We start from the raw sequence: 15005 nt of genomic DNA, 5'->3' as shown, positions 1-15005 counted from the left end.
GAATTGGTCTTTATGTTTAGACGTCTAAGAGCTACTGTGGAACGATGGGCATTGTGATGTTTTTTCTCTTATCTCCGTTTCTGGCTGACATTATCGTCATTTGTTGAAATGTGTTTAAAATAATTGCTCGATCGCAGTGCGCCCATGACTATGGTGTTCGTGAAAATTGCACGCGATGCCATGTCGGTAGTTCTGCGTAAATGCTCACATATTTGTTGTAAATGCAGTGTTTTGACCTCGGATGTTAAAATTGCTAAAAATTGTACCGTTAGCTTCTGCGGTTGTATTCTCGAACCATTGAAACGGCTTTGTTCATTTTCAGTCGTCGGATTGGCGTCTGAGGCGAGATTTAGTTATGATTGATTCTATTAGATCGGACGATGGTTTCGGTGTATCAAAGCGTGTTGACCGGACCGGACCACCTGCTGACGAAGGAGCCGCTATCAAATAACAAGCGATATCAACATTTTTTACAAGTGAATTTAAATTATTCCATAAATAGTACGATCCATATATTTTGTGATTACTTTTAGATTACTAGAGCTTATAATTTTTCTTATCAAATTATTATATTTATCGAATTAAGAAAATAATTATTTATAGGTTTTTATTTTTATTAAAAGAATAACTTTTTTGCAACCACCTACACTATTGATAATTTATCCTAATATAAAACCACGGTATAAAAACAGTGTAGACGACTAATATTGAAGCATCAAAAACCACTCCGCTTTAGAGTTGTTTCTCGAACAATTAAAAGTAATTATTCATGTCTAATGCTCTAAACGTTTACCATAAAATGGGAAAATGAGAAAAAATTTTGCAGTCATGACAGTCCGTGGATGTAAAGTGAGACGTGCGAAAAATCATTATATATAATTTATGTTAAGTAATTTATTTTAATGTAATTTTAGGCCCAACTCCAATAATCAATCAAAAAATATAGGAAAATAATAGGTACCATAAAAAATGGTATATCATATCTCTCAACATTATTTTAGAGCATGGTTAGAAAAAAGATTCATGAAATAGGGAGCATGAAGTAAAAAAAAAATGTCATAAATTCAAGATCAAGATCTTACGTGGGTAATATAGGGCTTGATATTCTTTCAACAACTTCAATTATGATATTTTAAATGAAACAAAATGTCTAATCGCATTATTAAGTCTATGGAGCATTCAAGGAACATAACTAATAGAATTTTAATCAAATTTGTAACAAAGTGATCGCGCACAATGCCCCGCGTTTTTTATAAAACGCGTGCCCAGTGCCCAGCGTTGCTCGGCGTGCTTATGAAACTTACTAAATTGATTAAATTTCATAACTGAATAGCGGCGTACTTTCAATGCACTTCATTTTTATGGTTCCGTGACCGATAAAATCTTATTTTTCATTTTTTATTACAGAGAGAACTGAGGCGTTGAGTAATTTAATTGTGCGTCGTATTTATACCTGCTCTCTTATAATATTTGTTTTAAACTTATAAAATTTTATTTCTGAGAACATTTGCATTAAATTATTTAATCGTGCGTTGCATTTAAGTATTTTTTATTTATACCTCTCGAATAATATATTTGTTTTACTGTTTTACCCTTTATAAAAAAATAGTAAAATTGCTTAATCGTGAAAAAATGCAGCTTTCAGCATTATTGACTAAACATCAAGGGGCCAATTATTATTTTCTAGAATGCCAATGGCAATTTGATAATATTTTTTTTTTAAATGGGCGACAGTATTACACCATTGGCTACCACGTCATATGCGAGCGTCGCCTTCGCGTTTCGCCCTCCCTCCGCATATAAGAGATTCCAGACTCTCCGCTTCTTTTTACTCACCCAACCTTAGCGCCACTCTCAACAAGAGGAGGCCTAAACATATCCTTCGCAACCCTGACGATCAGATTACTACTGACAATGCTCCCTATCAGAACACACAATCAACCTCTGCACAGCGTCTTCGCTGGAGAAGACGAGGTCCACAAATTCTGACGTCATCCGGACGTGGGTTCGCAACACGTTCTTGGAAGCGTGCGGATTAATCACCGTCCGTAACCCTTCCACTCCAGTCGTCGCCTGATCCGAGGTTCGGCCTCACATGAGGCGCCCTCACGCTGACGATCCCTTCAGTTCTTCAAGCCCTAGGGTTCAAACTCTTCCCGGCAGAACACCATTCCGAGGCACGCTAACAAGCCCGCGTTACGCTGTTAAAATCTTAATCAGCTACACACATTCCGAAAAAAAAAATACCACTGGAAAAAATACGCAATTTGAGATTTAGTTAATAACAAAAAATGCAATGGTCATTAGTTTACCAGTTAAAACACAGAATCCTACATTAATTATATAAGACAAATAACAAAATATTTTAGTGTCTTAATGTGATTTTGACAAAATAAGGATGTAAAGCAACTTCTGTGACGTAGCAACATGTCTAACCTAATGTCATCTCATCAGTAATAGTAAGAATTAAAGCTACATAAAGACGGAAAAGAGGCGTAACCCTGGTTAGACTAAAGGCAATGATAGGTAAATAGGCGTTCATTGTTATACATACCACAGGTAATATGTTTGTATAAAGATTTGCACCGTTACCTAGTTGATATTCTATGCGCTCTCCTTCTTTGGTATGGTACCTTTAATATTATATAACGAGATGCCCTTCCAGTTTTCAACATCATCACTTGTTCCCTTAGTCCAAGTTGTGCTTGCTCGCAATCGAAGAGTCTTTTTCGAGTATCGAAATACTTGAACATCACGGTAAAATGGATCTTATTCACACACATACATAAATTCTTATAATTCTTCAGATAAGGCTTGAATGAATGAAAATCAGAAGTACACACAGAATTCGCGACTCTAAAAGTATTCTTAAGATTCTAAATTAGGTTCATTATCTTTGACGAAGTATTACAGTTTTTTATTTAAGGAATGCGATGAATAAAAAACAACTATGTACTATATAATATAATTTTCTAGTAAATAAATACATAACGTTAATGTAAAAAGCGTGTCATTTTTATATCTATAGTGTTGCTGATTCATTTTCAACTTTTCCATTAGGAGCACCGGTTGTAGAAGTTCAAATGAATATCATGTTCAAAGTATTGCAAAATAATTCTTTTTTCGGACGTTACAGTGTATCGAGTGTCGGAAAACAATTTTTTAATGAAAGCGTGCTAGTCAAAAATGGGTACACATAAAACTAGATTGGATATTCTCCAAAAAATACCTCTAAATTATTTATAGAAGTATCTAAATACATGAAATAATCATAATAACTTAATGTACATTATGATGCCAACGATAAAGAAACTACCAAAACAATAATCCACAATCTTTTATCGTTTATATAATGCGATCTGTCATAAACACCGCTTTCACCTCGTGATGTGTTCACGTTAATTGTCGATAGTCTTCGGGAGCGGTTATCAAAACAGAGCGATTCATCGAGACCGTCTAAATTTTAATAAGGTGCCACTACTGCCTTTGTTGGTCATGACGCGGCGGTTTTGAACAATAGCTTACGCAACTTATCGATATCGGCTTACGAGGCGTTACGGCCAGCTCTAGCTACTGACCAAATTTTGATTAATTGCATTCTTAAACCACAAAATGTAGGGCTCCTGCTTTTATTATTTACTGGCGCCGATTAATTAGCGAAACCAATGACGAGAAGTTTTATTGGCTGGGAGAGGCTGTTAAAAACTTTATTTTTTACGTGGTCGTTTTATTCAATTGTTATAAGTGATAGCTGTCGCTAAATATTGCTGAGTGGGTTTGGTGGTGATATATTTTATCCAGTTGTAAGAAGTGTACCTGCTGTATTTAGTTTTCATAGCAAATTGCAGTCCGCTCTCTTTATCTTACTATACTTTAGAACTAAAAAATATTAAATAAATCATGTTGAAGTTTTCACGAATAGATAAAGCGGAAAATATCATATTATATGCTGAGAAAATAACTTTTTAACGATTTTTTCGTATATACTACTATTTAGAATATATCATACTTTGTTAACCTTATAATCGTTATTTTTATTGTAATAAACCGACCTACCTAGTGTCGATCAGGCCCCTAGAGTTTTTATTCCATCAGTTTTTGACATTTACTAACAAGGTCTCGCCTCATTGGATCATAGTGGATATAAATCAAGTCGATATCCACATACACGTAGCTTACAATAAACCGAAACATTTATTGATTTGTTACAGCACTAAATTGGTTCCCAGCAGTGAGTCAAAACACAATGTTGCCCGTCCTAGAAAGGGTCACGGAATTGATTTTTATATTTTAAAATCAAATGGACCCGTTAATCAATATTTTTGAAACGATTTTTCATCATTTCTAGGCCGAGGTAAGAACTAGTAGCATCACGACATATTTTAGCAAATATGGCCCTATATGACAATCTAAGTTATGGGACTTATCATAGGTAAAGGTGGGTTCTTAACAAATAAAAAGTTATAAATCGATATACTTACCTGTAAATAGCCATTTTTTTTTGTTGTATTTTACTTTCGAGACTTGATTATAAAAAAAATTATTTATGATTTTTATATTTTAAAATCAAATGAACCCGTTAATCAATATTTTTGAAAAGATTTTTCATCATTTCTAGGCCAAGGTAAGAACTAGTAGCATCACGACATATTTTAGCAAATATGGCGCTATAGGACAATCTGAGTTATGGGACTTATCATAGGTAAAGGTGGGTTCTTAACAAATAAAAAGTTATAAATCGATATACTTACGTTGTATTTTATTTTCGAGACTTGCTATAAAAAAAAATTATCTCTTATTATTTTGCCGCTTTGTCCTTATTATTCAATAAAATTGTCGTTCAATTTTAATGTAAAGTTTTCATTGTTTTTTTAACTCAAGCACACAGTAAAAAGTAGTAGGCTAAGCAAAAGGATTTATGTTATATCAGGTGTGGTTATATTTAAACGATAGTTCAAGATGAGCAACTCCTGGAGGTGTTACGATGACCATTAATAATATTGGCACATTTGTTAATTTCCCCTTTGATTGCTAATTGAAATGGGTAGAGAAGCCGTGCGTGGGCGTTTAGCACAAGTCGCAACGGCTGCCGGCGGCCCCCCGCCGACGCGGACACCTTTTTACTTGCTCCACGCCACGGGTGCCGCTTGATTGCCTCCGATCTCATCGTTTTATGTTCCCCATAAAGCCAACAATAATTCATTTAGAAGACGTGATGCCACTCACTCGTTAACTGGCTCCACTTGTTCGGAGTGGACGTGATTTCGGATCGTTTGCGGGCACAATTCCGATACGTAGCTAAACGAAAGTTTACAATTAGTGTCGTTTACCCCCGCTCGAGAAGGGACAGTCCGTGACTTCCCTCGAACGAGCCCGTAATGACTTACCTTTAATTCTTTAATTATGAAGCATCTCTTAAAATCATGCTATCTATAGTCATGATAACCTTGATGTGCAATTTAATGGTCTTTGGAAGACATAAAAATAATGAATACCGCGAGCGCTTTTTGTATGTATAAAATAATGTACCAGCAATAAAAATAGCTAATTAAGTAACTCTGTTTCGTGGAACCTATGTGATATTATTAGCTTTCGAAACTAATCAGTTATGTGGTAACGCTCGGCTCAGTGTCCATTTCTTTGGTAATGGGACTAATCAAATTTATCGAAGAGCCGGTTCGGGTAAAACAAATAAATTCATTCCGAACCATTAGGCACGAGATCCGATTGTTAATGTCTCAATTTAGAAGCGGACGTAAATCTTCAAAGGCGTGACAATTACTGTTACTTTCCGGCAATACAAACAAAAAGGTTTTCCGTCAATTATCGATAAATTAACCCGATTAAACACTCTATAGCAGACGGCGCCGGATTGTCTTATCTTTGGACATGCCACGCTTTTAGGCAGGTACCAACCTAACAACACTTCGAAGTAAAAACATTAAGATTTTAAGCCAATTTGCTTTTTATTAGCTTTTTATGAATTGTTCTGAAAACTGGTATTTTTTTTTAATTTACGCGGAATTGGGTGATTAAGCAAATAATATTTAACAGTAGTCGGAGCCGAGTCGCTAAGTACTTAGTTACGAAGCGTAGCCAGCTCCTATTATTTAAGGCGTCTAAACCTTTTAATAGAAGCGGACCCCATTGTGACTAATCATGATTAAACGACTTTAGACAAATTGCATGGCCGTGACTAGGCATTTAGGGCGAGGCTTCGATCCCAAATCATTAAAAGAACAATTATAGATATCGCATTCCCACCTGCAACCTGTTGACGGATAATGATCTCTTTCAAAACAAATAGTTAACCAGTGGTCTTTGTCATTACATGATCAACGTTTAAAAAACAACAGGACATGATATACGAGTTTAGTAGTCATTAATTGTAATACATCTGTTGCGACGGAAGTGAGCCTGTCACTCACTCTTAAGCTTACGCAATTTTAACATTGATCATCCAATGATAATAACGATTAACAATACCACTTCACATCACATCAATGTGAAAGTTTGTGAAGATGTCTAGAGGTTTGGTGAACGAGTTGAATACTTACTGAATACAGAATACTTTGTATCCAGCAAGTTGATGTTGAAGCTGCTGAAGTGCAGGTAAAAACTAGTAATGGATAGAGAAGTTTTAAATTCTTACGGCTAAAGAAAACGGCTTTATCGATCAGTAAAATAGGTTTTTCGAAAGAAAAGAAATACCGTAACCAAATTCAACATACGATAGGTACCCAATGACTTTTAAAAGAGTAGTTAGTTACTTATAAATCCTATGTGAAAAGCAATTTAAACTGCGCTTTTAAAATTGGCTTTATGTATACTTAAAATGGCGTTGAACAAGGAACTATAAAGATTAAATAGTGACTATACGCGCTCCCACAAAACGTAACAACATTTTCAATAGCTTGTTTTCTTTTTATAAAACGCTGCAAGTTTAATTGAAGATCTGTTTGGTGAACGTTCACTCCTCATCGGTAGGGGCCATTTCACAGCCATATCGGGGTATTGGCTATGGGTCCGATTCAGAAAGCCTTCTAAGGAGGCATCTTAACGCTCCGATTACGAGGCAAACAAATTGTGTTGAGGGCGGCTTTTTGTGCTTTCGACGTGCTAACAATAAGCGGAGGCGCGCAACTGATCATTACTATTATACTATATAAGGCTTTGTGTTTTGAGTAAATTATAACAGGTCGTTGTATTGTATTTGACGCGCCGAGAGTATCGCCGATGCGGGAGTCTCAATGGTGCTTCATTATTAAGCGTGACCACATTAAATTTATTCCTAACTATCCATACTATTATTATAAACTGTAAGACTAGTGATTCTTTACGTTGAAGATATTTTTGAAAACTTTAATTATCTTTTAATTGACGAGGGAATTGGTTTTCTGATTTAGTATATACTAGCTGCGCCCCAATGTATTACCTGCGGTGAATGAGCCTGTAGACAATTTCTTTTATTAATTTTAATTAAGTTTGTTTACGGAGTTTTTCATTTCGGGGAACATGGTGGAGCGTAGCTAGTATAATTCTAATTTCGAGGTAATTTGTAGAATATATAATATATGGTATATATATAGTATATCAAAAATATGGCTATGGCAATATTTATAGATCATCGAAGTGAAATTTAGTTTTTCACAAATCGCGCGGGAATCAGTTACTTTACCGGGGTAAAAAGTAGCTTACCTATTTATATAATGAATTCAGGGTATAATATATGTCCATTCGAAATTTTAGTCTAACCCAAAGCCAAAAGATTCCAATTCAATAATATTAGTGGGATAGTAAGATTGGACTTTTGTTATGGAATCATCTGCACACTTGTCTTGATTGGATTTTTATGGAATCAAATCTGTTGTTTACTAAACAAGTTAAATTTGATGTTATGGTTGTCACTGCGTATTTTTTATGACAACTTGTGGAGCCAAAAATTTTGTGATCATGAATATTGTGATAACTCATCCACACAATATCCATTACATCGTATATGACAGGCACAAGGCTGAACGGCCGTCAATTCCTAATTTCCAAACTGGTACTGAGAATTTCTTGAGAAAAACCCAATACCTAGTAGATTGGGAATTTAATCGAGGACTTCTTCATATCTGGACTGCGCTTACCGTTTGCCCATAAATGCTGAATTAAAATGTTCTTAATTATGATACATACAGCAAAGGTTACTAAAGCATCAGATCAGAAAACCATCCCATCCTATCCTATGTTTAAGTTAGTTTGATGGACAACCAGATGTATTGTTATTATTCATTTCAATAGCTCACGACTTAGTTCATATTGTAGAGCCGTAATAAAGGGCGGTTTATTTTTACACGTCGATTCGTAATTGTTCTGAACAAGGCTTCTGTATTATGGAAACGTCTTTGACTGTGCACTTTGTACGTTCATTAAGCAATTACATGGAATTATTGTTCCGGGATATAATTGTCTTAGTAGAAATGACAAGTTGGCAAACCAAATAGCGCTATTTAACTTAAATACAATCAAATTGAGTACTTAATTCAAATGTCGTGACAGGTATGTTAACTCTATGTACCGATTTAACTGAAACATTATTATTGCCTCGGTTTTATATACTGAAGTGAATTCATGTTACAAGTTAAATGATACATGGTACAAGTTTAACTTTTAACTGTCTTAAGTTGATCGCCACAATTTAAGATGTTCAAAAGTTGAACTATTTGTTATGAACTATCAAGCTGAGTATGTTACTTGTTTTTGCTCACCCTGAACAGCACGTTTAGCTGATAGTGAACGCAGCTGATAATATGGTTGTCACTGCGTAATTTTTGTAACAACTTTGTACAGTTAGGCGTTCAAAATTATTGATTCTAACAAAACTTGTGGAACTAGTATGGGAAGGCCGTACCGTAGCCTCTTTCCAACTAACATATTAATTTGTCTTTATGAACTTCTAGGGTGTTAAGCTCTCCGTCCCTCGGTCCCGAGTTCTACCCACGAAAACACCTCTAAGCGCTTTAAGCAATTAAAGATAACTTGCTTTAATGGTGAATGAAACTTCGTGAGATAACCTGTATGCTTTGGAGTTCTCCTTGATGTTCTCAAAAGCATGTGAAGTCTACCATTCCGCACCAGTGTGATAGACTTCTATTGACTAAACCTTTCTCTTTCTGAAGGGGACCCGTGTTCTGTGGTGGGCTCGTATTGGTGGTTGATGATGATGATGACGCTTTGTTGTGTTGTAACGTCTATTTTGAAATAAAGCGTAAACCTACACTGATGTTATGATGCCTTTACACTAATTGCCTTTTGCCATTTAGAGCAATCTTGGCAAGTTTAAAATCGCGCTAGCATGGCCGAGCAGAGCAACTGCTCAGTAGCTCAGCAACGAAATCTACGACAATTACAAATGGACAGGGTATGATTAAATTATGCCACTTACCCAGAGTGTTTCCTGAATATTACATGGGATGGCTCTACCAAGGCTGTGCCGGCACGCGATCTCCGGCACGCATTTAAATATACATAGTAGAGTGAGAGACCTCCTGATTTACAGCAGATCGAATAAACATTTACGATATTTATTCTTTTAGAAATAAAATTTAATTATTAAACATAAAACAATCCAATTACGGTAGTAAAATGTAAATTCTAAATATAAATTAAACTAGGCACTAACTCACAGTGCTAATATATAAAAAAACTATATTATGGGTAGCTCTGTATCTGAACTAATAAATTAAACCGTATCTCGGAAAACAGAAGTCTTGATTTTCGGCCTAGTGAAATTAAAGTTTACATAAAAACGTACAAACTCTCCAGCTTAATCCTCAAATCTATTATTATTTCATATACATGGTTACATAGGTACCTATTAATAAGGGAAGAGGAGTTAGAGAATAGGAAGTGTTCGACGCCGTGCCTCCGGTAGCACGTTTAGCCGTCGGTCTCAGTTATTATCTAATAGTCGTTAACGTGCACCAACCTGTATTACAAATTAAATTTCAATTTAAATTTCAAATCTTTATTTGCGTGATTGCAGGTTAACAAATTTGATCTTATAATAAAATATAACATGTTCCGTGCTACAATCTACCATTCTGTGGCATGCAAATTATAAAATTATTTTTCCTTTTTTTTTCAAATGTTAGAAAATTAAGGAATCAAAACTGTAATTACACAGTTTTGATTCCTACCTACTAATAACTAATAACTAATAACAATGTCAACTTAAAATAAAATAATATAAAGTTAACCAAAATATAAACCTAGAAAAACAATAATTTAAACCTGTAATTATTAAGATATTCGTTTACTGAATAAAACTGTCGGAAGCATAAGCCATTCAGTAATTTTAATCCTAAATTTAGGCAGAGGTGGTAATTTGTTATCAATTGTTATTACTATACAATAAATATTTTTTTTTGTATAAAGTAAGGTTTACTTTGGGCCATATATTTATTACTCCGCCTACTATCCTTCGCCTGCTGTTCTGTTCTAGCCCTTACAGCAGTGTGGTCTAGGCTCTAAGGCCTGAACCCAGTAGTAGGACGTTAATGATATAAGGTAATAAATGTATGGGAAATGTTGTAACTAACTCTGGGACTAGGATATGTAATGGCCACCGATTTAAACGCGACCAATGACGCATCGGTTATAACACGCCGCCGTACTGCTAATTTTCTATATATTATAATTATACGAACGTTGCTCAAGAAATAGGGCAGAAAACTATAATCATGCATTTCTAAATAGTTGAATGCAACTGCATTGCCATTGAAATAAAGGTCGAATAAGTTAATTGTATGGTCGGGTTATGCGAAACAGCCTGGCTATCGTCAAAGGATTACCATGAAAACAAATTGAAGCATAATACAGAAGGCTTTTGACCACGTCAAGTTTATATGAACTGGTAATCTACATAAATAAATTATTAAATCTATTTTGCGGATAACTCAAAAATTCAGCCATTGTGATGTTCAGATATTGTCCGCACGCATTATATACATCACATTATAAATTAGGAAATGGAAAACCGTCAAACTATTATATTAGGGGGTTAAATACTAGATTAGTTTGACGACGCGATATAAACCACATAATCGGAACATCTTTTTATAAATGGGCTATCTAACGAATTAATAATTATTCAAAATGGACTGGTAGTTCCTTATATGAGCGCAATGTAACGAACAAGCAAAAAAACTATTTAGCTTACCAAAGATTAAAATTAACATGAAAAAGGACAGGGCGTGCACAAGTTAGTTTTAGTCGTGTTTAGTTGTATGCAAATGCTTCTATGTATGCTCTTATATGTATTTTAGATAGACAGAAAGTACCTTTGCTTGTAAACGTAGACTAAATGAGCGGCTTTTAAAAAAAAACACTGTCCTAGCGGTTTCCTGAATTTCCTGGTATGTTAAACCAGGAGCAACTAAGGATAAAATAAATAACTCAGTAGCTGCAATCAAGCAGTTATTAAGTAATACAAATAACTCATAATATATCTTTGTCTACAGGGGTCTGTACAAACGCAACTGCCCCGAGCGTATCGTCGATAAACAGGATACTCAGAAACAGGGCAGCGGAGAGAGCCGCTGCAGAGTTTGCTCGGGCAGCCGGATACGGTCTCTATGCTGCCCCACCTCCGTACGGCGGATTCCCATGGGCTGGTGGCGGCGTTTGGCCCCCCGGTAGCTTACCTCTACCACCAGGAGTTCCAGCACCTTCTGTAGGAGTACCACACCCCGATGCTATGAAACAAGGCTTTCTGTCATCATCAGGACGTGGGTTTATTGGTAAGTTACAGTGATTGCAGTCCAATCCGATTAAGATGCGTAAGACGGCATGGTGTACAATAACTGATCTTTAATGGGTCGTGGGATTTTTTAATACTGCAGCAGACCGTCCTGTTCATTTGATGGTTATGTTGAGTGTTAGCTTAGATTTTTTTACTTTGCGCGTATAATAATTCACCAATGAGTAATAATAATAAGATAATTTATTGCACACCATTAAAAAATATACAAGCAACAACTATTAAATAATTTTAGGTGTAATTACGCACTTATTGTTGGTAGGGTTATCTCTTCATTGTATTGCATTTTTTAATAATTATTAAAAACCAAACATATTTCAAGACTAATGAATAAATAATTATTTTTAATAGATGTGGACGGTGATGATTCTGGCTCCCTGGACGGCGAACAGCCCAAATTTAGAAGAAACCGTACAACGTTTAGTCCAGACCAATTAGAAGAACTAGAAAAAGAATTTGAAAAATCTCATTACCCCTGCGTATCTACGCGAGAACGGCTAGCTTCTAAGACTTCCCTATCCGAGGCTCGTGTCCAGGTAAATGTTTTGTTCAAATACGTAATAAACATAAATCAAACTTCATAATATCCCTCTTACATAAGAGTATTGACATAAATACACTTTATCTCTTTCACATAATCCAATTAATTCGACACCTCATACGCAGGCGTCAACATTGTAATATCTTTAGTCAAATCAGAGCTTTTATTTCATGCTCATTTGCATAAATGAATATTTGTTAACACGATGAGAACGGAATACTAATCAGGTTTATTTACCGTTACTGACAGGTTTGGTTTTCCAACAGACGAGCCAAGTGGAGGCGCCACCAGCGCATGAACCTCCTCAAGCGCGGTGGCGGCTCCCCCTCGCACCGCTTGCCCCACTCCCCCTCCCGCTCCCGTTCTCGTTCTTTGTCCCCCGCGCGCGTCCCCTACCATACCCCCCAGATGGGCGGCGAGAATAGTGCGTTCAAGGCTCTAGCGCACCAGGACCCAAGCGCGCTAAAAGCTCTCTCGCAGCAGGCTCAGTTCGAAACCACCGCGCTGAAAGCGCTTACACAGCAACAGTTCGACAGCAACGCGTATAAACCGCATCCAGCATTAGAGACAAGCGCGTTCAAATCACTCGTTCCGAACTCCGCCGCCGCTGCGCTGTTAGCCGCACAATCGATACAATTGGCGCGCGGATATGAATCTCATTCCGATTCCGACGAGGAAATAAACGTTCACGACGAGAGTGAGGACGAAGCTGAGAAACAGATTAACAAGACAAGATCTAGATCTGCGAGCCCCGATCGGCATAGAATGGCGTCTAATGACTTGCCGCTTCAATTAACTAAACATGACCGTTGATTGGGATTACGGTTAATTTATTTCATTTTGTACTAAGAATATAATGATTCCTATTTAATGTCGATGTTCCGAATAAATAAATTATGTAAATTATAATCTTAGATGTAGTTCACCCGCTCGCTTGTAAATTCTTGTAAATAAATATAAGTATTAAGGTTGTCAATAAATGTAAAAGATGGCTATAAATTTAAGTATGCACAAAAAAAACTGTTATATATTTTATACATGGCTTAAGCATATATATTTTGAGGACCAGGATTTCATTGGTTGTTCACAATTTGAAATAAGAGCATAGGCCAAATTGATGCTTACGTGAAAGGTGAAAAAACTAATGTTGTACAGAACTGTAAACGCTACAGGCGTTCCAAAACTCCTAAGATTGCCTCTTCCTGACAGAGAACTATCCGAAGTTGATATGATGTAAGACAAGAACGAAACGAGACGTCCAATCTGCGTCCTTAGTGGCGTTCAACCTAGCGTCTGGCAGAGTTCCAGCAAGGGTCTCGTGATTTGTCGCACGCAGGACGCAACCTTGAACGCCGACGATAGAACGCAGGTTGAAGACGGCTTTGTGGTTTAAGCTTAAAAGTCGGGATATCATAACGATTGCTCTCACGGACTGTGCCGTGTCTTAGACGTGTGTGTTTGTCAAACAGTATAAATAAACGAAATAATCGTATAAGATTGAATGGATACCGCCGCGCACGGCGCCGCTTACACCCGATATATGATGCTTCTTATTACGAAACTATTAACTTAATTTTCTTAAAATTTTCTTTAGCATTGGAGAGATTAACTGAGTGACTTGTAAAATGAAAAGTGGATAAAAGTGTATTCCTAAAAGTTTTGTTTATTTTTTAGAAGTAAGATCTTGGATTGAATCGTTTGGCCATTTTTTTATCTTCATGCTGTTAATGATCCACTGCTGGGGACAGGGCTTCTCTCTCATAGACGAGAAGGATTTAGCCTAAACCTGTCACACTGCTTCACCTTGAATTCATGGAAATGTTAGTATAATTATAACCGGGGATCGAACCGAGAACCTGGTGATCCGCGGTCGATCATGCAAAACACTATAGCAACGAGGCAGTCAGTTCTGCCATGTACAGTAATAAAAACCGATCTTACTGCCATGGTTATTTAACTTTATGGTTATTTACAAATTTACTTTAATGGAGTATCTAATGCCAAAGTCCTTAAAATTATACCGTTAATTAAATTATGAAATGTAAAATTTAGCATCGTTGTATCAACAGAACTTTTTTGTCGCTGTAATTACAAATTAACAACCCTAACGTGATTAAAATATCTATTTATTTCTTCTATCGTTTTTGAAATAATTATATTAGTATCCTAATTTTTAAATTTTCGAGTCGCCAGAGCGAATTCTTGAAATGCAACTTTTTAAATATAGAATACAAAAAGTGTCATATAAATGGTCTTATGATGTTCAAAGTTCCTATCCTAGATCGATATTAGGGTCAATTTTCTTCTTGTCACACAAATCTATAAACTAGATAAACATACATAATCTCTAAATTGATAAGTCTTATAAATAGTGCGATCCTTTTGCATTAAAAAACAAAGGAAGTAGAACTATGTTTGGACTTAATAAATGTTTAAATAGAGATCGAGACAGAGCTCACAACAGAATTGCCTACACTACCTACCTGATAAAACAGACTATAATTATTATTAATAGAATGAGAATTTGTACAAGTGTTTCAGTTTTTTTTGGTTTTCACAAAGATTTCAAAGTATCTTAAATGTGAACTGAATTAGCACTTATTCTTTTATCCATGCATTCCTCATTAGCATTAGGTACTTCTGCATTAAGGTACATAA

The 15005-nt window shown here is 35.9% G+C and overlaps 1 protein-coding gene across 1 annotated transcript in view; it reads left to right on the top strand.

The window, feature by feature from the left end:
* Nucleotides 1-13351, top strand: part of LOC120623869 (paired box protein Pax-6-like) — a 55335-nt gene extending 41984 nt beyond the window's left edge. The window contains exons 4-6 of the mRNA XM_039890146.1: nucleotides 11508-11786; nucleotides 12158-12342; nucleotides 12597-13351. Of these exons, the coding sequence (XP_039746080.1) occupies nucleotides 11508-11786; nucleotides 12158-12342; nucleotides 12597-13160 (1028 nt within the window). The 3' untranslated portion in view covers nucleotides 13161-13351. The remainder of the gene's footprint in view (nucleotides 1-11507; nucleotides 11787-12157; nucleotides 12343-12596) is intronic.
* The last annotated feature ends 1654 nt before the right edge of the window (nucleotides 13352-15005 follow it).

The sequence above is a fragment of the Pararge aegeria genome, chromosome 5 (genome assembly GCF_905163445.1).
Source record: "Pararge aegeria chromosome 5, ilParAegt1.1, whole genome shotgun sequence".
In the NCBI taxonomy this organism is placed as follows: domain Eukaryota; kingdom Metazoa; phylum Arthropoda; class Insecta; order Lepidoptera; family Nymphalidae; genus Pararge; species Pararge aegeria.
Note: the sequence above shows the minus strand (reverse complement) of the source record. Positions and strands in the feature narration are given on the sequence as shown.